The sequence below is a fragment of the Carlito syrichta genome, unplaced genomic scaffold, assembly GCF_000164805.1.
Source record: "Carlito syrichta isolate Samal-C Ts95f unplaced genomic scaffold, Tarsius_syrichta-2.0.1 Scaffold314348, whole genome shotgun sequence".
Classification (NCBI taxonomy): Eukaryota; Metazoa; Chordata; class Mammalia; order Primates; family Tarsiidae; genus Carlito; species Carlito syrichta.
In genome coordinates, this window is record NW_007258444.1 from 81,219 (window position 1) to 104,906 (window position 23,688).

Sequence of the window (23,688 nt, forward strand, 5' to 3'; positions counted from 1 at the left end):
TGCTAGGAATAGAGATCTGGGTATTTATTTAATACTATGGATAATCCACTCCATCAGACACACCTACTAGAAATAAAAAGCACTCTTTTTGGATTTATTGGAAAAAGCTCTGACTAAAGAGATTCCAGGGTGGCCATTATTTGACGACGCGACCTATGCCCCAGATAAGATCCCTGCCAGCCTGTCACCTCTATCCTCAGCAGAGTCAGGTCCTGCAGTTGGTACAAGAAGCCTCTTGAGCTTGGGAATAAGAGGGTTCTATGCTTCATTCTTATCAGCTGGATTTCTCATCTCCCACCTGTTCCTAAATGTCGCATCTTAGGATGTTTAAGGAGAGGAACTCATCAGGGGAAAGTAAGTCTGTGTTTCCGGGAAGCCCCATTCTATTTACAGATCGCTTGTTGCTCTGGCCACCACCACCACCAGCCAGGCCAGAGATTTCCTTGAGGGCTCATCCAGTTATTGCAGTCACGTGGGTTGGGAGGGCCAGCACGGGTTTCTTATCGGCTTCCACACTTCAGAGCTGGAGCCACAGCCCTGGGAGAGAAACAAGGTTTCCTGCAGGGAGGAAAGGACTGGAAGCCCTCTCAGCCACAATGTCGGACAGAAGCCCCTTCGAGACGGACATGCTCACCCTGACCCGCTACGTAATGGAAAAGGGGCGGCAGGCCAAAGGGACAGGGGAGCTCACCCAGCTGCTGAACTCCATGCTGACGGCCATCAAAGCCATCTCCTCGGCCGTGCGCAAGGCTGGCCTGGCCAACCTGTGAGTTCCGGGGAGCAGGCGGGGTGCAGGGCACCCTGGGCCCAGCCGGGGTGTGGGAACTGCAGGTGCACGGGCAAGAAACTGGGTCCAAAGCCGAAGGGCCGTACATGCCCCGGAAGTAGGTTGCATTTCATCTGTGCTTTGATAAAGAGGTCTTTGATTTGCTTTGAGATAGGAACAAAATACTTCAAGACATACTATGGAGGCAAAAATATATTTATATAATTTTTGAAGGCACCACGTATTATGATGATAGCCAAGTACAGTGGCTTATTGCATTAAAATAGACATTGACTTATATGTGCATAGAGAGAGTCTTGCTGGCACAAAGAAACAGAGGGGAGACTTGAAACCTCTCTTTATGTCCTTTGCAGACATGAGCGTTTTACTGTCATGACCTTTGCCAGTACATTAGAAGCTGGAAATCATTCACAAACAGAAAACTTGGCAGGGCCCTGTCCTGCGTCTCCTCCCTCACCTCCGAAAGGAGTCTTGCTGGCTACGTGTTTTATTTCTTCTGTGTGACTATTTTAGTCTCCTGGTGTGCACAAAGCTAGGAAGTGCCAGGCCTGCGGGAGGTGGAAGGGGTGGCGGGGAGAGCAGAGGGTCCTTCTGCTTGGCTCCCTTTGGTGTTTCATCCACGCACAGAATGAGGCTAAGGTCACGCTACAGCTGCTGATGGTCAGAGCCAAGGGTTCGGTTCAAGTCTATCATAAAAAGAAACTGTCTTTCTTTGGGCTTCCATTTTGTTTGTAGTAATTTCAGTAGAGGTCCTCTCGGGAGATGAAGGGCCCCATATTTTGGGGGGATGGGGAGAGGAACCCAAAATGAAGAGCTAACAACATCCAGTAATTTAAAATATTTATTCTTAACAATTTTGTGCTTTTAACACAAAAAAGCGATAGCGTCATATGACAAGATGTAACTATGATAAGGTCATTACAGACTGTATTTACAGAAGGTTTGGTGACCCAGGAATGGGACCCCAGTTAAAGATATATGATGCTGACTTTGATTCCCATCTGTGGATTGCTATGGCTGTATCGTTCCCTCATTTGGCAATAACGGCCAAGCTCTGCACTTACGGGTCTTCTCAGATGTGAGGGGCAGTGTGTGTCCTGTCCTGCTTCCGCCAGGTGATGGCCCTGCTGGGTGACACTAAGGGGACTTTGCTTCTGTCTATGTGCCCCCTCTTAAACTCACTGCGGTTGTCTGAGCACCTCTCAGGATCATTCATACATGAATCGGGCTCTTCCACAGTGTAGGGCTCTGGGCTGGGCGGCGGCTGCCATGGTAGTGTGCTTAATTATCGACTGCAGCACTGACTTTGGGGCAATTGGGTGTCCTGAGGAAGCGGCCTTAGGAACTGTGTATTTAAGGTGCTTCTCTAACTTGGCGGTTCCTACCGTGTGACTGTAGTCAATGACTGGCTCTTGCTAGGACCTGTTTCCCCATTTGTCAAGTGGAGAGGATAGGGATAGTCCCTAAATTGTAGGGTTGTTGCGAGGGTTAGTGAGGCCAGAGGGTGACGACTGCGACAGGGCTGGCCCCATAACAAATGCGCAGTCACTGATACTACCATGGTTCCAAACCCAGACCCAGGAAATTCGCTGGTGGCTGATGCCGCCAATAACCACTAGGTGACAGACGCTGCCCGTGGAAGCCGTGCGTCGGGATTCCACTTTTTCTGGGCGGCTGAGAATCCCCGTATCCTGCCAATTTAGACAGCACCCTTCCCCTGGCCCTGTCCACAGACACCTAGAGCGACAGTGGGAGAAGTTCATTGGTTGGAAATTCTTCGAACAAGATACTCAGATTATTTTAAAAGAACCCCGGAGTTGCTTTCCAGAGAGGGAATTTCATAGTGCGTTCCCACTGACATTGCCTGGGATGGTGGTGAAGAAGCGAATGAAATTAGCCAAGTCTGTTTCAGATTGTCCTTCTCTGTTCAAGCAGCGCCACGCGACCACAGGGCAATTTTTAATTCAACCCGGCAGGATGCTACGTGCAGATGTCAACCCAAACTGGGGGATCCGGCGCTGGAAGGCCACTGTCCTTTATCTCTTGGAGTCCTTAATTATGCTGATGGGTCTGATTCTCTGGGCTCCCCCACCCTGTCCACCTCCCGCTGGCGAGCGTAGGTCTGTGTTTGATCCAGATTGAATTCTGGTTCATCTCATCGGGAGACGGCGGAAATATGACAACACCCCCAGGTGGACGGGAAGCGAGGTCGCGAGTCAGGCTGCCGGACAGAATCCGCCTCCTCTGCACTTAGAGCGCGGAGACCGCAGAGTCTGGACGGCAAGGCGGATGCTGCTGGCCTTGGCAGCAGGGCTCTGGGCCGGGGTCGGGCCTCTTTTCGGGACTTCCTTCAGCCCTCTGTCCCTGCAGGTATGGGATCGCGGGCAGCGTGAACGTGACGGGAGATGAGGTGAAGAAACTGGACGTGTTATCCAACTCCCTGGTGGTCAACATGCTGCAGTCCTCCTACGGCACCTGCGTCCTGGTCTCGGAGGAGAACAAGGAGGCGATTATCACAGCCAAGGAGAGGAGGGTGCGTCCTGGGGCTGCGGTGCCTCTCCTCACTTGTAGATGGGGGGACTGAGCCGGGAGGAAGCATCACTTGCCTTTTCTCCAGTTCCTGAGTTTGTCCTCTATTTCGAAATATCTGTTTTCTGGGAACAAAGGATGCTGCTCTTCTTAGCTGGAAATCGTATGCTTTTTAGCGAAAGAAGACTCAACAGCGCGGCAGTGATTCATTCAGGAAATAAATCAGTATGGTTTAGGGAAACGCCTCAGTGGGTGGGCATTCGTGTCTGTTCATGTAATGTCCCTGAACAAGTGCTGCATTTTCTGAGGTTTGAACGCAAGAAAGTCCAGTAAACAGTAGAGTTCCTACAAAGAGCTGTGCAATGCACCCCTTATTCTCCCCTCCCCTCTTTTCACCCTAGCCCCCATCCCACACAATTCCTTGAGGGGGTTGTGATTTCAGCAGTGATTTCTTCATGCCTGACAATGTTTAGACTAAGCTAGAAAAGAAATCATAAATATCCCATGCTCTTGCCTTAACAGGGTGGTGAAGTCAGTGCAGGGTATGACTGGGAGGGTCTATATTCATTATGGGTTCACAAAACAGCTTATTATAGAGGGAAGTTTGCTGGTGGTGAAAAAATTCAGCCCATGTTCAGCTGGAATATAACATAGATGCTGGGACCTTTGACCTTTCTTTTATACATTGGAAACTGGGGACAAGAGGCCATTTCTTTGTGATTATCTGGAAGAATGGAAAAGATAACATAAAGCAAAGCCAAATTTGTTAAGCACCTACTTGTAAGCTTGTTTTATATTATGTAAACTGTCACACCTATTATTTCCAACTTTCAGTTTCAACTGATACAACCCTCATTTTTCTCATCAATCTAGTGGACCATTTGTCTCCCCCTATGAGCCTGACATACTCAGGTCTTCTCCTAGTTCTTGAATGTGCCACACCTGCTGATCTGTCTGCCTAGAGTCCTCCCTCTAGGTCTCCATGAGTCTTCCTTTCTTAACTCCCCTCAGGCCTCTCATCACGTATCACCTCCCTCACTGCTCTCTCGCCCTCGCCCTGCTTAGGTTTTCTTCCTGGAGCTTCCCACAATCTACTTACCTCACTGTGGACATGAGTAGAGCTGGCCCCCCGGGACATTTGGGCGGTATCCCAAGTTCATCTTCTGCTTCCTGGCTCTTCCCTGCAAGGTGCCAATTCCCGGTCTGAGTTCCTGTCACATCCTCAAGCTGCTCCGAGCCCTGGTGGGCCCAGGTGGAAGGAGAGGGTGGAGCCAGAGCAGGCCACAGAGGAGAGCCATCCTGGGTGGATGGGACCTCCGGCACCCCCTGTGGGCATCCATGTGAGGGCAGGACTGGCCTGAACGGTAGGGTCCCTGTATGCCAGTGCGCTCTGCCCTCGTGAGTCACGGCTGTTGTGATAAGTCTATGCCTTGGTGCTCAGTCTCTTTTTGATTACTGTTGTCTTCCGCACATAGCCCCGACATAGAGAAACTGTGCTGATTGGAAGATGTGCTGACTGAGTGGTTCTTTCCTCTGTGATTTAGGGGAAATACGTGGTTTGCTTTGACCCTCTGGATGGATCTTCCAACATCGACTGCCTGGCCTCCATCGGAACCATATTTGCCATCTACAGAAAGGTGAGCAGATGGGCTGGCATTTCATGCCTCCATTCTGTGGTGGTTTCTGGAAGGTTCCTGGGCTGAAAGCCATGAGTTTGGAATTCTAACCTCTGTCATCCCACTAACTAGCTAGACATGCCACTGTAAGCCAGCCATGAATTCTCTCTGCCTTAGGCCTTCATGGGCAGGACTGAAAGGTGATTCTTCCTCTGCCTACTTCCTGCCTTTCCTGGGAGGGGGAAGGAGAAGGACTGACGGGACCTTGTTTTGAAAGTCTGGACGCAACACAGAGTCAGACATGGTGTCAGGTTCCAGGTGGCATCCGAACACCCCCTCTGTTTCTCCCTGTGTGACTCAACTCCTGCTGACTATGGCTGTCATAATAATTTACCACATGTTTAGAGGCTTAAAACAATACCCACTGCTTATGTCCCACTTTTACAAGTCAGAAGTCTGGCAGGCTTGAAAGCCTGGCTTCTCTGCTTAGGGTCTCATAAGTCCAAAATCAAGGTGGCAGCCAGTCTGGCCTTTTATCAAGAGTCTTTAGCGGAGAATTTGCTTGTAGACTCCTTTAGGTTGTTGGCAGACTCAATTCCATCTGTGGATGGATCAAAGTGTCATTGCTGGTTGATGGCCAAAGTCCTTCTCAGCTTCTAGGGACAATACAGGACTGGTAGGTAGTGTATCAGTCCTTCTGCCTGTATTCTTTGGTTTAAAGTTCCTTCATTTTCAAAGTCAGCAAAGGCTGGTCAAGACTTTGAGTCTCTCTGACCCTCCCTTTTACCTCATCTCTCTTGCCCTCCAGCCACAGAAAATTCTCTACCTTTGAAGTCTCATTTGATTAGCTTGGACTAATCTAATCTGGATGATCCAGGGTAGTCTCCCTGTTTTAAATCTGTAACCCTGATCACATCTGCTACGTGTCCACAGATTCTGGGGATTAGGATATCTTTGGGGCCATTCTGCCAACTCGGAAGCCCTAGCAACAGAGGGGATCTCATGGGTTAGTCTGTGACCATCCAGCATGACTAGAAACTTCACACCAGACCACATGATCCAGATGACACGATTTGGCCATGCCTCGATTTGGGGGTAAGTCCTTGCTCCAATCAAGATAGCTGGGCTCTTGCCCTTGGGGCTTTCAGGCAGAAGGAAACCACACTTGGGAGTCTCACAGGTTGTTTAGCTAGTCACCTGTCCTGTGAAAAAGGGTTAGGCTGGCTCTGGAGGCTCACCTCTGACTCCAAAGCATACACTCCTTCCACTCAACTGCTCAGGACCACACTAATAAGGCAACACTTGTTTTCTGTGCTACCAGTTAGGCACAGATTATGTAACGTCGGTATAATTAACCTCACACATATGCCTTTCTCAGTACTCCTTTAAGATTATAAACTCCATGAAGGATTAGCTATGCCCCACCTGGCCTAATGTGGTGTCTCTACAGATATTTGCATTGCGTAGATAGGTGTGCTTGGCTGAGTGTTATTCAAATGAGGGGGAGGGGCTAGAGTTGGATTTTTAGGGGCAAACCATCAAAAAAGTCTCAGGAAACAACCTTAGTAGAATATGTGCATTAGTAGCTCAGTAGCCTAAGCTGTCTTTCTGAGAAGAAAATCACGGAGGCAGGGAAGTGGTATCTGCCTCCTCTCCGGGAGGACAAAATGGAAACCAAGTCAGCCTTGGTAGAGGAAACCTCGGGGGTTTCAGCTTTCCCTGTTGGTGTTCCTCTTTTTTTCTTGTGAAGAGAGAAAAGGAGACTTTTGCTGAGGGAAAAGAGTGACACAAGACACTTCCCTGGTTTCTGAGAAAGCTGAAGACTAAGATAATGTTTCAAAGTTAAACAAAAATGGAATAGCTTAGTAAGAGAGCTTTGCTTCTCCCTTTAGACACAACTTAAAGATAAAAAGAAGGAAAGAGGCAGTGTAATATTTATGTGATTCTGAAAAAAGACACCCAGTCGTATCTTTGAGGTGGCTTTAAATATTGGCTTTATACTCATGGCTAATGATCTTGGCGGTCGACCAGGCATGGTTCTCCTCATGATGTTCCTGGGTTAATTCTCCCCTCAACCCCACGAGGTAGGTACAGGTACAACTGTCACCTTTTAATGATGAACAAATGGAAGCACAGAGAAGGTGAGTGACTTGTCTAAAATCACACATCAGTGATGGCAGGACAGGGATTTGAACGAGCACCCTAACACCCTCATCTCAAGTCTTAGTATCTTCTTAAGATCAACTGGTTTAAAAACTGAGATGACTGTTGTCACACATAATATAAGGTATTTACACTTGACTTTTGTGAGCTTGAACATAGATATTTTTGTTCCAGATTTTAAATAAATCACAGACTTTGAAGAAGACTAGTCCAAACAGCCATGGATTCACTCTGATTATATTTCTAAAGAAGAGGGGCAAATTTGAGAGATGAATAAACCCCTTTTAGAATATTATGAAAACAAGACACTAAAGGAAACTCTGGGACACTCAACGTCTACTGAGAGTAGCATGCTTCAGACATCTCATGGGGTTGTCATGGCACCTTAGAACCTCATCAGAGTCAGGGAGGATGCCCAGTGCCAGCCAAGACTCTGTGATTCTCTGATAAGCATCAAGAGAGAAGTTTCAGGACAGTCAGAGATCTGTCAAAGGTATCTTCTTCCCTTTGATTTCTAAGAGGCAATGCTAAACACTATTTAGGGCATCTCATGCTATTTTTAGCCCTCTGATATAAGGTTCTCTTTTTTCTTGAGGTTGACATTTTCCATTTCCAACAAAGTCACAGACTAGACAAAGTGAAAACTCTCCTGCTTCAAACCATCCAGAATAGCGAGATAAAATACATCATCCATGTCTTTACATGCACTGTTGGGTTCTTCGAAATAAACACACAATAGACACACACACAAGCTAAGGGGCAGAAACCAGAGTCACAGAAAACTAAAGATCAGAGTATGAAGAAGACGGCTGATGTTAGAATTGTCCTGATGGGTGGAGGGAGTTATGTTTATCTCAGTAATCTAGGGTATGGGTTTTGGCTTTTTTTTTGACTGTAGAAATACATGTTTGCCCATAGTAGGTGCTATTAAACACTTTCCATGATTATGGTTGAGTAAATCTCTGCAAAAGTCTACTCTTTTGTTGACATAAGAATGCACAGATAGATGGATGGAGCACAAAAGACAGGCTAGAAATAAACCCACATGTGTGGTCACCTGACTCATGACAAAGGAAACAGTGAAGTTTAATTTGCGAAGGATGGTCCTTTCAGTGGTGGTGGACCTATTGGACATCCATATGAGAAAAACTGAGCCTGTCCCCTATGTCACACCATATGTAATTATTAATTAAAGGAAGATCAGAGATTTACTTGTAAAAGTAAAGGCATAAAGCTCCTACAAGAAAACATAATAGAAAGTCTGTATGCCTTTGGGGAAAGTAAAGATTTCTTAAAACGCAAAACTCACTATAAAAGAAAAACAAATTGAACTTCATTAAAATCAAGAACTTCTGTTTTCTAAAGACAACAGTAAGATAGAGAGAAGGAAACCACAAAAAACAGTAAAAGATTTTTAATACACATATCCAAAGTTCTCATATGCAAAATAAAGGCACTTCTAATAAATTAAAAATACTGTCAATCTGATTAAAGAAATTGGCAAAATAATTGAACAGGTACTTTAAAAAGTAGATATTTTCCAACTGGTTAATAAGTACATGACACGTGTTCAATATCCTTAGTCTCAGGAAAATGAAAATTAAAACAATGAGATGTGATACAGAATATCTAGAGCTAAAAAGGCTAACCATACCCTGTGCTGGCAGGGGAATGGAAACTCTTATATGTTGTTGGTGAGAGCATAAAATGGTAGAACCACTTTGGAAAACGTGTGTAGCACCCTACTAATGCTAAACATATGCATATACACTATGGCAAAGCAATTCCACTCTGGTATTCACACAGAGAAACGAATGCTCGTGGCTGCCAAAAGATGTACAAATTATCCATAATAACTCAAAACTGGAAAAGGAACGTGCATCAATATTAGAATGGATAAAATTCATACAATGGAAAATTACATAGGAATGAAAAAGAATAAGCTACTGCTATGTATAACAACATAGGTAAGATGGCAAAGACATAATGTTGCAAAGCATAAGTCGTACAAAAGAACATAATCAGTGTTGTCTCATTTATATAAAGTTCCAAGGCAGATAAAGCTAGTATTTGGTGATGAAGATCAGGATAGAAGTTACCTTTGTGGGAGGTAACAGTGACCGTAAGAGTCTACTAGACCTATCTTCTGTAGGCCTAGAGTTTACTAGGTTGCTGGAAACGTGTTACAAATTGATCTTGGTGGTAGTTACACGATTGTTTGCTATATGCAAAAATGTGTCGAGCTGTACCATTAAGATTTGTGTGCTTGGCTCTATGTAACATCTCAACAAAGAGGGAAAAAAGTCTACTGTCCCATTCCCTCTACCACCAAACACGTGGAACTCTTGCAATTCTCATTAATTTCACCAATAAGTGATGATAGGAGGCAGCACTTATGTGATAGATTTAGATGTTGATTGGTATAGGCGAAAATTTAAAACACAGCCAAGAAAGACATACTAAATCATCTGCAAACTACTTTAAAACTTGCTGAGAAAGGTGCCATGGCAATGGAGGTTGCTGATATCAAGTGGATTTTTAAGGTTCCAGGATCATATTAGACAAAAGTGAAAGTTGAGCCTTTCTTTTTTCCATGCATGAAGGTAAATTACAGGTAGGTTGACAAGATTGGTGGAAGGTGAGGGATGATACCAGGAAAAAAAAAGAAGGCTCTTTGTCTCATCTTATCTTGATGTAGAAGAAATTCTGTCTTAACATGCAGACAAAAGATAAAAACAACACAAAGTGTAATACAAAATTTTAATTAAAAAACTGCCTTATGACTGGGCTCGTTGGCTCAGTTTGTAATCCCAGCACTTTGGGAGACTGAGGCAAGTGGATTGACTGAGCCCACAGGTTTAAGACCAGTCCGGACAACTTGGTTAGAACTCGTCTCTACAATAAATAAAAAATTAGCCAGGCATGGTAATATATGCCTGCAGTTCCAGCTACTTGGGAGGCTGAGGCAGAAGGATCACTGGAGCCCAGCGGGTTGATGCTGGGGTGGCTGTGAGCGTGCTACTGCCCTCTAACCTGGACGATGGAGTGAGACTCCAACTCAAAAAAAAAAGTAAAAAGGAAAAAAAAAACTGCTTTGCAAAAAAGATACTATAAATACAATTAAAAGGCAATAACAATCAAGGAAAATATTTGTAACTTATGTAAAGTGTTACTATCCTTTATATGCAGAGAGCTACTAAAATAAACAAGAAGATGAATATCGTGATAGAAAATATATAAGCAAAAGGCATGAGTTAGACAGCTTACAAAATAAAAATAGTCAATAAACATATTAAAAGTTCTACCTAGTTCATAAAAAATAGAAGTTAAATAAAAAGAAATGTTATTTTAAAAAAATCTATAAAGTTGACCAAGTTGAAAAGACAAGACTATCTTGTGTTTATCCATTTGAATTAAAATGAACTCTCTTATCACTGATGGTAAATGTATGAATTGATGCAGTCTTTCTGGAGAACAATTTTACAATATGCATCAAAAGTTTTTTACCCAATAATTTAAATATTTGGCATTATTCTTGGAAAAATGGTCAGAGATGCAGGTATCTATGCACTAGACTGTTCATCTCAGGTTGTTTTGATTTTTTATAAAATTAAGAGGCATCAAAAAGACAATAAGGGAATGCCACAAACAACTCCACACACATAGATTTGACACCATAGATGAAATGGACTAACTCCTCAAAAAATACACCACCATAATTCATCCGAAACAAAATAGGTAATTAGAATGACTAGTTTTAGGGCTTTATAGCTATTAAGAAAATAGAATTATAAAAAGAAACCTCCAGCCTCAGGTAGTTTCACTGGAAAATTATTCCAAATGCTCAAAGATTATTTAATCTATTCCAGAAAAAAAAAAAAAGACAAAGGAACACTTACCAATTGATTTTATGAAGCGAGCATTACCCTGATCCAACAACTCAGCAAAGATAGTTAAAACAAAACAAAACAAAAACCACAGACCCAAATCCCTCATCAATAAATGCAAAAGTCCTGAATAAAATATTAGCAAAGAGAATTTAGCAATACATAAAAAGAATTATACACCATGATTGAGTGGGGTCTATTCCAGTAATGGAAGGCTGGTTCAGTCTTCAAAATGAGTTAATGTAATCAACCACATCAACAGGCTGAAGAAGAAAAATTGTGTAATCACATAATCATATAATTACAAATTATATAATCATTAATGAAGAAAATATTTGAAACATTTTAACACTCATGATTTAGTAAAGAAAGTTTTAGAAAACAAGAAATAGAGGAAGAGAGTGTCCCTCAATCTGAAAAAGTACATCTACAAAATCCTACAGCTAGCCTCCTAGTTAATGGTGACAGACTGAATGCTTTTCCTCTAAAATTAGGCACAAGATGAGGATGTCCAACTTCCTCACTGTTACCCCACGTACATAGTCCTGGAAGTTGTAGCCAGCATAATAAGGCAAGAAAGGGAATAAGATATATAGATTGGAAAGGAAATAATAAAACTGTCCTTTGTTGAAGCCATGATGGGACCTATATAAAAAAAATCCCAAGAAGAGGGGCAAATTTGAGAGATGAATAAACCCCTTTTAGAATAAGTATTATGAAAACAAGACACTAAAGAAAAACCACAAACAAACAAAAAACAAACCAAAATAACCAAAACACTTCCTAGAACTAATGAGTTCAGCAAGATCACAGGGTATGAGATATGCATACAAAAACCAGTTGGATTTCTAAATATGGGCAATAAACACGGTAATTAAACTTTAAAATATATACTATTTATGATTGCTCAAAAATGGAATCGTGTACATCTAAAAAAACACATATAAGATTCTTATGTTGAAAACCACTACATGTACGCACGTATATGTGTGTGTATAAACGTGCATATATGTGTATCTCTATGTATGTTTGTTAACTAAATGCAACAACCATGGCCAAGGTTGTGCTAGATGGTGGGGAAACATATAAACAAGATGGAGTCAGTGTCTTCCACCATGCTATTTGCAGTCTAGAAGGAAAGTCAGACACTAAACACACAAATGAAAATGTGTTGAGGCCGGGGGCGGGCATGGTGGCCCATGCCTGTAATCCCACCACTTTGAGAGGTCAAGGGGGGAGGATCACTTGAGACCAGAAGTTGGAGATGTGCCTGGGCAACAAAGCAAGACCCTAGCGCTACAAAAAAATTAACTGGGTGTGGTGATGGGTGTCTGTAGTCCCGGTTACTTGGGAAGCTGAAGAGGGAGTATTGCTTAAGCACAAGAGCTCAAAGTTGCAATGAACTCTGATTGTGCCACAGCACTCCAGCCTGGGTGACAGGCTCAAAAAAAAAATTTATTTTTAAAGGCTTTAAGGAAGCAGCACTGAGTGTTTATGACCAGACCATTGAGGTGAGAACATCTGAATTTACAAGGCTTCTAAGTTTATATCAGCCAAAATGTTGTACTGAATTCCTGATTTCTGAAGGAGAGACTCTGATTGGGCCAGTTTTAGTCAGGAATCTATCCTGGACCCCATCAAATTTGTATGTGTGTGGTGTGTGAGGTGGGGTGAGTCACAATACAGTTAGACACACAAACATTGATGTCATTGGAGGAAGAGGAGTTGTCAGAAGCAAATGAGAAGCACACCCACAGAGTCAGAAAGAAGTCCAGAACAGAGGGAAGTGGACAGACGTAGGAAAGGCTCATGTCAAGGAGGCAGCAACCACGGTCCAGTGCCACAGAGAGGTCGGGTGCAAGGGGAACTGGAGATGTCCCTCACACTTAGTAGCAAAACTCATATCTGCCCATCCGCAGCAGAGTGGGACAGGGACAGTGGCTGGTGCAGAAGGCATTCAAGGTTCCAGCAACTAGACGCTTGTCTGCGAGCACCAAGACAGAGCTAGGGTAGTCGCTGAAGTGAAGTCTTGGGATCTAGAAAAAAATTTGTGCATTTTTTCAAGCCAGGGGATTCTCCCTGGGATTAAATGCCAGTGGGTGGAGCCCATGGAGAAGCCACAGGGGCTGCCAAGCTGAGGCTCAGAAGACATGACCTGTCCCGGTCCAGAGAGATCGGCAGAGCAAGACTCTGGTTTCCTACACAGAAAATGTGATCCTCTTATGGATGAACAGGGATGTGCAGAAGCTTCAGTGGGGAAAGGTTAATGATTTCCATTTATGAAACTCAATCCTGCCTTTGCCTTCTGCTTTTCTGAAGCTTCTTAAGAGATCCCGCTTTAGAGCACTTCGCAAACTCTGGGTGCCTGGGGATTCCCTGGCGGACTGGTGGGAATAATTGAACACATGCTCAAATGGAAAATGTTCTCAGATAGACAGATAGATGAGATTGATTGATAGATAGATAGATAGATAGATAGATAGATAGATAGATAGATAGATAAAGTAGGTTTTGGAAAGAATGGAAGATTGTAAAAGTAAGGAAGAAAGTATTACATGGACATTTCATTCTGCAAGGAAGAATAAGATTTGCTTTTAAAATAAAACTGTCAGACTGTGACCAGCAGAGGGCCAACCTGCACCTCGTGCTCTGAGGTGAGTTGGAGGAACGTGGGCCTGGCCTGCAGGGACTCAAGTCCTGTCCCGGCCTTGCCACTCACTGGTTTCAAGATGTTGTGCCAGTGCCTCTCCAGATTTTCATCTCCTCTCTTTCAAGTGGGGATTATACAGCCTCCCCATTGTTCCCCAAAAACGTAGCTTTGAAAGCTACGAAGTCCCATATAGGTTCAGATTATTATGGTCATTTTATTTTACTCTTAAGAAGTTATTCTTCTGGAGAGTTAATTAGCACAACTGACATATTTCCAATGTGTGTATCATATGAGGTCTTGTATTGTTTTATTTAGTATTTTATTTGCATATTTACTTTTTTTTTTTTTTGACTCGGTGACTCACTCCGCCCAGGCTGGAGTGCAGTGGCATGCTCCCGGCCACTGCAGTCTTGACCTGCTGGGCTCAGGAGATCCTTCCACCTCAGCCTTCCAAGTAGCCAGAACTACAGGCGCACGACACCATGCCTGGCTAATTTTTTGATTTATTGTAGAGACGAGGTCTCACCATGTTGCCCAGGCTGGTCTCGAACCTACGGACTCGGGCAGTCCTCTCACCTTGGCCTCTCAAAGTGCTGGGATTATAGGCTTGAGTCACCACGCCCAGTCACATATTTACTTCTTATCTTAATCATCTTAAAAGTATGTCTTCCACCTCCATCTTTGTCCAATTCTCTCTGAAATTTTCTGTTCAACTGGAGATTTCTTTTTTTTTTTTTTTTTGAGTCAGAGTCTCACTCTGTCACCCGGGCTGGAGCAAAGTGGCATGATCACGGCTCACTGCAGCCTCCAAATTCTAGGCTTAGGTGATCCTTATACCTCACCCTCTTGAGTAGCTGGGACTACAGGTGCATGCCAGCACACCTGGTTAACTTTATTTATTTTCTATTTGTTTGTTTATAGAGATGATGTTTGTTTGTTTGTTTGTTTATAGAGACGATGTCTTGATATGTTGCCCGGGCTGGTCAACTGAAAAGTTCTACATAATACTTACAGATCTGTGTTTTAGCCAAAGACTCATTGGTGTGTAGAGAAAACACAGGAAGAAAGTATTACATGGACATTTCATTCTGCAAGGAATAAGATTTGCTTTTAAAATAAAACTGTCAGACTGTCACAGAGTGCTGAAGCCCAGGCCTCTGGGGAATGGTTCTCGGCAGAGACAACAGTAACCTACCACGTTTCTTCCTGTCTTCCATAGACCACAGAAGATGAGCCTTCCGAAAAGGACGCTCATTTTAAATAGCCAGGGTAGCTGTGCTATAAAACAGACTGTAGAGACCACTGAATGATGCAGACCCAGCGAGATCCCCAAGTTCTGATCTAACCCAGCACACGAAACACCTTCTTCTCTGGGTGTGGGGGCCACGTGAAGCGAGTCTGGGGCTTCAACTTGCCACATATGTCAGACCCATTTGCCCCAGTCTATGAGGCTGAATCTGCTGGATTTTCTGTTTGGAAATATTTGATCAAAGTCTGTCCATTCACCTTTGCCTCAAACTCCTCTCACATTGACCACTCACATGATGTTAAGCTACAGAGCCCGAGTATTTGTCCAGAATTCCCACCCCTTCCTATGGGGTTTGTGGTGCTGTTGGAATCCCTGATGAGGGTTGGGAGAAGAACTACATATGCCCCCAGCCCTGCTCAGCTCCTCACACTGGAAGCTAGATGTTTGCTATTCATATTTCCAAATTTGTGAGATTTTATTCACTTGCCGATTAGAGCACTGGAAGGTGGGGAGGAAAGGAAGCCCCCAGAGATATCAGGAAAAACAAGTTATGAAATTGAGTGTCACTGGATACGGTGACTCATGCCTGTAATCCCAGAACTTTGGGAAGTGGAAGCGAGAGGATTGCCTGAGCCCAGGGGTTCGAGACCAGCCTGAGCAACATGGCAAGACCTTGTCTCTACAATAAATCAAAAAACTAGCCAGGTGTGGTGGTGCGCACCTGTAATTCCAGCTACTTGGAAGGCTGAGGCGGAAGGATCATCTGAGCCCAGCAGGTCGAGGCTGCAGTGGCCATGAGCGTGCCACTGCACACCAGCCTGGGTGACAGAGTGAGACTCCGACTCAACAAAAAGGTAGGGGGAGCAGAAACATGGCTGCTCATCCTATTTCGGCAATGCGGCGTGGCCCCCAGCCCCCAGATATGAGTTGGGAGAGGTTCAGGGGAGCATAGCAGATATGAGGCCACCAACCCCCAGATACCAGGTGTGTGGGGTCCAGGGGAGTTTGGCAGGTGGGGCGCAGGGGACACTCTTGGGGAGCAATCTGTCTGAAGAATGTTGAAAAAAAATACAGTTCCTCCACACACAACCCCCACCAAAAAAAAAAAAAAAAAGAAATTGAGTGTCAACTGCTGCTCTGCCCATCCATGGAGAATGTCCACTGTCCCTTCCTCAACACCCCTGCCTTGTCTCTGAATTCCACCGACATCAGCGTTGTTAGTGTTGCCATGCCAAAGAGAAAGCCTTCCTGGAACGAGTGCTCAGAATTGTAGCCAGGGGTCTCCAGGAGGGACAGGCAGGGGCCAGGTCTTCAAGGGCCGGCATGCAGAACAGTTACGAGCTGTGGGCCAAGCTGCCTGGGTTCGAGTCCATTTCCAAGGCTTTCTGATGGTGGGTGAGTCGTCCAACTGCTCAGGTTCGAGGTCTTTGAGTGTGTAGAATGAGATCCTACACAGAATCAGAGCTTGGTGGTCTCAGTTGTTATTATAACGGCTTAGGAGCATGGTTTATGATGATGAAGGGGGCTGTGGTTCTGGCCTTTGGAAGTGCTTTTCTTGGCAGGATGCAGATGAATGAGTTTGGGAAACAGAAGGGAAGAGGGCCAAGAGTGGCCTTAGCCGTGGCTCAGCTGAAACTGTTTGTTAACATGGCAGCTCCTTTCCTCTGGACACATTTGCTCCAGCTTGAAATTCTGAGAACTGCCCTTCCTTTAGTGAGTGGCTCACAGAGCGCTGAAGCCCAGGCCTCTGGGGAACGGTTCTCTGCAGAGACAATGGTAACCTACCACGTTTCTTCCTGTCTTCCATAGACCACAGAAGATGAGCCTTCCGAAAAGGACGCCCTGCAACCCGGCCGCGACATTGTGGCCGCGGGTTATGCGCTGTATGGTAGTGCAACCCTGGTGGCTCTCTCCACGGGCCAAGGGGTGGACCTCTTCATGCTCGACCCGGTAGGTACAGAATATGATGGCCTCTGTACTCGGGGAGCCCATGGGCCTCTGTGCTTTAATGCTAGTCCTCTGGGATAATCGCCTGGTCATTTCTAATACTTGTGTCCAAAAATTGAGAGCCTAGGTTTGGGGAATCAGAGTTATCAGAAAACACGAAGAACCTCTGTCCGAGTGAGGTGGGGGACAGTCCCATAGAGTCAGTTGTATCAACTCAAGCCCTGTCCTGGAGGAGTTTATTTTCCAAAAATGCATTCTGCCTCTTTGGCTTATGGGAGCAGCATGATTTAAGAATCCCAATGCTGCCACTTTCCAGGCAGAAGCATGGATTCTTCAGAGCAGTACCAGCCAATAGAATGCTTTGTGACTTTCACTTATGAATGCTGGATGCTTTCGCCATTTCCCTTGTGAGATCATTGCCAAGTATAGTCAGGTTTGTGAAAACTTGGATAATGTTCACCAGAGATCATTTCAAAGTCTCCTGTATTCACTTGGATTAAGGTTCATTGTTTCAATTTAACTCATATTTGCATATGTTTATTGAGCGTCTTCTATGTTCCAAGGCACCATTCCAGGCAGGGAGATACAGCACCAATCAAACAAACATCCCAGCCCTGTGGAGTTTACATGTTAATGCATGTGTGTGTGATGGGGGAGGGGGGCTACGACATTTGAAGACAGAATAGAATTTATGGTACAGAAGCCTAGGAACTTTCCAAATGGAATCTTTCTACAAATAAACCCATGAGACCAAGACACATTGCTGTGTCACTTTCTTGATGCATTCATTTGCAAATGAGAGTTATTGTTTATTTTTTGTTGAGTCAGGGTCTCACTGTGTTGCCCAGGCTGGAGTGCAGTGGCATGATCACAGCTCACCACAGCCTCAACCACTTGAGCTCAGGCTATCCTTTTGCCTCAGCTTCCTAAGTACCTGGGACTACAGGTGCACGCCTGGCTAATCTTTTTATTTTTTTGAGGAGACAATGTCTTGCTATGTTGCTCAGGCGATCTTCCTGCCTAGACCACCCAAAGTGCCAGGATTACAAGCATGAGCCACCATACCCCTTAGAGAGAGCTATTGTTTTTGAGTGGCAAGGATCTGATACCTGATAATGAGAGACCATCTAATCAAAGTATATGAGAGGCCATATTGATAGTCGGTGGCTGTTGGTGGTCACACAATCAAAGGAACATATTTTCCAGATTGTGGTAAGGCTTTGCCACCATCTCTGCCTCACAACAGGAAACAATGTTCCAGGAACCTGAGAGTCCCACCCCCAGGCCCAGGGATAGATAAACAAGGTCTCTGCATCCTGCATGGATACAGAATGGGCTCCTCTGTTTAGGTGGGCTAGTGAATACCATTGCTTAAATGACCATTTTTATCTGTCATGTACTTTGCTGATAAGCAAGAGGGAAGATGATCCTGGCTTAGTTAAGTGAAAGGAATTACTGCATTGGTGGGAAAGCTGAGGACCCCGGCAAGGAATGGGCACTTCAAGATGCTAGAACCACAGCCCCTCTTCACCATCACAAGCTGTGCTCCTAAGCCGTTCTCATAACAACTAATAACAACTCAGTGAAGAAGCCGTCATCACTCATGTTAGACAGAAGAGAGGAGTGTTTAGGTATTTTCGTAGTTGTTGAATATCATTGTCAATGTCTTGTTTCAGACACGGACAGCATGACCTGCCCTCTTCACATTTCTGTTCTAGAGGACCAGGAGCAGGAAGCACAGGAATGGTCTTGTAGCATGGCCAATCTGGTCTAGACACCACCCCTGATCGTGTCTTTTGCTCAGGTTTCAAATGCCAGGGAGAAGTTTCTAATTTTCAAGCTAAGTCACATGTCTGACCTTGGTCTATAAGAGGCCCAAGTATGAGTCTTCCTAGGCTGGCATCCAACAAGAAGAGTGAGTCCTTCGAAGGAAGTTAGGGTGCTTTTCAGAAACAGAACTCAATGCTGGGCTGCTCCAAAGCAACAAATGTTCACAGTGAGTTATTAAAACTTATGAGACAAAGCCATGAAGAGCATACCTATAATAAAAAGAAGTTGGGGGAGTAGGCAAGAGGGATGCCCTCCAGAGGAACTGAAGTGTTGTGCTAAGAGTGAGTTGGGATGAGCTCATTATAACACTGAGGTCTTTGCTTGATGATTCTACGGAGGATTTGAGGAAGAGAGGGTCTGTTTTGGACTGGAGTTGTCTGGAGGTGGGTGCAATTCATGATTAGATATCTTAATAATTTTTATCTAGGAGACAGGAAGATTAAAGTGAGGGTAGAGATTCAGTGGTAAAGAAGTTATCATCACTCATGTTAGAAGAGAGGAATGCTTAGTTATTTTTGTAGTTGTAGAGTGTCATTGTCAATCTCTTGCTTCACACATGGACAGCATGGCCTTCCCTCTTCATGGTCTGGAAATATCTTTAATGTTCCTTGGGAACCTTCTGGACTAGGTTCCAGCTGTAAACTATCAACTGGGGGAGTTTTTCAGCTTCTCAAAATTTTTGACACTCAGCAAAGTGGATCTGGTTTCCAGACCCTGATTTTTCTCCTAGTGACTAAGAGAGACAATGGCATTTAAAGTGATATCTGCAGCTAGCTGATAACGTCTTTAGGATTAAGAAATAGATAGGAATAACCAGAATTAGACAAAAAAGTGTCTGAGGAATGTCCTGTACGCATTGACCATGGAGGCTACAGGGAGACTGGGAACAATTTTACTAAAAAACCTGAGAATGTTTATATATTGTACCAACTTTTTTCTTATGCCAAGTGGACAGTTTCTGACTGAGAGGATTTCTTCTTTCCCTTAGATAGGAATGGTTGGCATACCAGGAACTTTTATTGGCATTCAAGATTGAATCACTATGATAAGCAAAATAAATGGACCACAGATTAATGGTCAAAATGCATCCCCTTTACATGATATAACTTATTCCTGTCATTGTTGATGACCAAAATCTTCCTGAAAACATTAAACTGGGAATTAGAACTTGGGAGATAAATATAGTCAGGTTCCTTTTAAATGAAGAGCTTCAATGACAGTAGAAGGTTTAAAGGAAAAGAAAAAAGGCCATGGGCCCTCTTCCCTTTGATTTTTTTTTTTTTAAATCTCTTGTTATCTTACTTCTTGAGCTTCCAGTGTGGGCTCTATATTCTCGCTGTTCTTTCTACCAGTCATGAACATACCACAGGGCAAACAAGATCACAGCAAAGTCCTGGGTTCTACCAGCAGGTCCCCATCTTCTAATGTTCCTTGATTGCTGTGGAGTATTCTGTTGACTTCTGTTTACGGGTGTCTCTCTACTTTCCAGTGTCTCTCTTCATCTTTCTAGGCTCTTGGTGAATTTGTCCTAGTGGAAAAAGATGTCAAGATTAAGAAGAAAGGGAAGATTTACAGCCTCAATGAGGGCTATGCCAAGTATTTTGATGCTGCCACCACTGAATATGTGCAGAAAAAGAAATTCCCTGAGGTGAGTGAAGCAACCCATACCAGTAGTAGGGAGAATGCTGTCTCCATGGGGTCCTGTTTCCGGTGATGGCTTCAGAGGCCTTGCTGAAAGAGGTTGGTGCCATTGGTTATGGCTCTGGACAGTATGAGGTTGGTGGACTTAGAAGCAATCACTATCTTTTATAGCGAAAATTTGCCTTCTAAAGATAATACTTTCTTTTACTTTCAAGTTTTTCCAGAAGAAATTACTTATAAAGAAGACAGGGTTCACATTGTCAAAATTCAGAGGCTCAGGCCAGAAGCTCTCTTAAATCATTTGCTAAGCTGCAACCTAGAGATTCAGTCACTCAGCTACATTTTCTTTTAGAGGAAATAATTATAGAAGGGGACCTCAAAAAGTTTGCGGAAAAATGGAATTAAAAGATAAAAATAAGATGCCAGATGTAGTTGTTCACACCTGTAATCCCAGCACTTTGGGAGACAGAGTTAGAGGATTGTTTGAGCCTAGGAGTTCAAGACTAGTCTAGGCAACATAGCAAGATCTCATCTCTACAAAAAATTCCAGGTGTGGTGGTGCGTGCCTATAGTCCTAGCTAATTGGGAGGTTTAGGAGGAAGAATTGCCTGAGCCCAGGAGCTAAAGCTGTGGTGAGCTGTGACCACACCACTGCACTCCAGCCTGGACAACAGAGTGAGATTGCCTCCCCTAAAAAAAGATAAAAATAAGAAATACAAACTTAATTTCTCAATAAAAGCTCCATCAAGTTCAAGAGACGTTTGTAAGTGATGGTATCAGTCATTTAGTCCATCTCTAAATAACCGAGGGTCCTGGGAATTTAACCATATCAGGGCAGTCTTTTTTCATTATTCATTTAGGAAAAAATGGGTGCCCTTTAAGATATTTAAAATTTTTATTTTAAAGATGTGTGGTACAGTTCAAATTTAGGTATACAAGTGGTCAAAGTGCAGGTAAAGTTTGGGCCTCCCTTTGATCCCCACTTTGCCTGGTTTGAGATCAGTTACCCTTATTGATGTTGCGTCTCCTACCCCCCACTCCGCCCTGGCCGTATCCCGCTACCGCCAATCCCTTTCTTATAGTATTATGGTAAATGTTCAGGGTCGCTTATGAGTGAGAACATGTGGGGTGTTCTTCGTTTCTGTGATAGATCACTGAGTATGAACGACTCTAAATCCATTCAAGTTGCTGCGAAGTCCAAATGTTTGTCCTTCTTTATGACTGCATAATATTCCATTGTATATATGTGCCACATTAATTTTAACCAGTCCAGTTTCTATGGGCAGCATGGTTGGTTCCATGTTTTTGCTATTGTGAATAGTGTTGCAATAAGCATGTGTGTGCAGGTATCTTTTTTGTAGAAGGATTTGAGTTCTTCTGGATATATTCCCAATAGGGGGATTGCTGCATCATATGGAAGGTCAATGTCTAGTTCTTTTATAAATCACCACACTGCTTTCCAAAGAGGTTGCATTAGTTTGCATTTCCACTAGCAGTGTAGAAGCGTTCCTTTTTCTCCCTTGAAGATTTTTTTAAGATCAGGAAACAATAAGAAGTCAGAAGGAGCCAAATCAGGATGGTGAGGCAGATGCCTAATGATTTTCCATCAAAACTCTTGCAAAAGCCTGGCTCGGTGGCTCAGCCTGTAATCCCGCGCTTTGGGAGGCTGAGGTGAGTGAATTGCCTGAGCCCACAGGTTCGAGACCCACCTGGCGAGACCACATCTCTACAATAAATCAAAAAATCATCCAGGCGTGGTAGCACACACCTGTAGTTCCAACTACTAGAAGGCTGAGGTGGAAGGATCGCTGGAGCCCAGCAGGTCGAGGCTGCGGTGGCCGGGAGCGGCCACTGCACTCCAGTCTGGGTGACAGAGTGAGACTCCAACTCAAAAAAAAAAAAAAAAAAACTCTTGCAAAATTGACCTTGTTTGATGAGTGGAATGCGCAAGAGTGCTGATGTGGAGAACTCTCTGCTAAACTTTGGCTAACTTTCCCAGAACACTCTCACAACGAGCAGATGTGGGCCAAGGATGTTTCTCCTGATGAAAAAACAAATTGCTGTGATTAGTCAATACCAAATTGTATCCTACACCTTCAGAGGCTCTTGCTCTCCTCCTCAGCTACCCCCATTCATAGCTACCCATCCATCCATGCGTCCATGCATCCATCCATCCATCCATCCACCCACCCATCCAGTCACATACCTATCCATCTATCCGTCAATCCATCCGTCTGTCAGTCCATCCATCCATCTATCCATCCATCCATCCTCCCGTAAACTCACCTACCCATCCATCCATATCCATCCATCCATCCATCCATCCATCCACCCACCTATCTATCTATCTATCCATTGTCCATCCATCCATATTTTTAAAAACACATTTCTCAGAGATTTTCTTTCCAGAGAAAAGGTAGGTTGAAGAGCAGCAACATATGTCTATATTATGTGGAGACATTCTGGGTCTAAAAAGCCCAGGAGCTTAGGAATATGAGTTCCGTCCATATTTCCTGGTAGTCTACTCTGTCTTTTGAAAGATTCTTTCCTCATTTAAATGTTTTAGTTTTATGACAGCATTTTTCCCACATATAAAAATTGTGGGTGTTCATGTATAAAACATGGAAGGCAACAAATAAATATAAAGAAAATGCTAACAAAAACCATGCATAAGACCCTTCACCCTTAGAAACCCCACTGTGAACATCTTGATGCGTTTCTCTAGAGTTTTGTTTTCTCTGCAAATGGGCTTATGTAGTTACCAAATGTGATCCAATTGTGAACACAGTTTTGAAGCCTGCTTTTCTATTTACATTTATTTCATGAGCACTTCCTGGTCATTAACAATCCATCAAAAGAGCATCACTGTGCTATAATTTATTTAATCCTCCTCAGATTGTTCCACATTTGGGCCATGCCCAGCTTTTCACTGTATAAATAATGCTACAGTGAGCTGTGTACTTTGTCTTTGCATATCTGGAAATTCCCTTAGAAGGCATTCCGAGAAGTAGGATTTCTAGCAAAATAGAATCCTGGAACCTCATTTTAGACTTCACTGTTAAGTCAGCCCAAGGTATTTCATCTTGGAGCTGATAAAATATTAAGTAGCTAAAACAGGGAAAGGACTTGGTAATTTTTGCCTATAAGGTGGTTTCATGGCATGCCACTGAAGGACGATATAATCGAATGATGTTGTAATTATGGGCTGATGTTTTAAGGTGATAATAAAAATAGCTCACATTTATTGGGTGAGTAATATGTGTGAAGCCCTGTTTTAAGCGTTTTACACGTATTAACTCCTTTAATCTCATGATGCCTCTTGGAGGTCGGTAGGAACTATCGTTAGCCCCATTTACAGATGGGGAAGCTGCGGCACAGAGAGGTTAAAT

The 23,688-nt window shown here is 43.8% G+C and overlaps 1 protein-coding gene across 1 annotated transcript in view; it reads left to right on the forward strand.

The window, feature by feature from the left end:
• Nucleotides 1-489: 489 nt before the first annotated feature.
• Nucleotides 490-23,688, forward strand: part of FBP2 (fructose-bisphosphatase 2) — a 33,913-nt gene continuing 10,714 nt past the window's right edge. Inside the window, exons 1-5 of the mRNA XM_008071507.1 lie at nucleotides 490-766; nucleotides 3,158-3,320; nucleotides 4,861-4,953; nucleotides 16,691-16,831; nucleotides 20,169-20,306. Coding sequence (XP_008069698.1) covers nucleotides 597-766; nucleotides 3,158-3,320; nucleotides 4,861-4,953; nucleotides 16,691-16,831; nucleotides 20,169-20,306 — 705 coding nt within the window. The 5' untranslated portion in view covers nucleotides 490-596. The remainder of the gene's footprint in view (nucleotides 767-3,157; nucleotides 3,321-4,860; nucleotides 4,954-16,690; nucleotides 16,832-20,168; nucleotides 20,307-23,688) is intronic.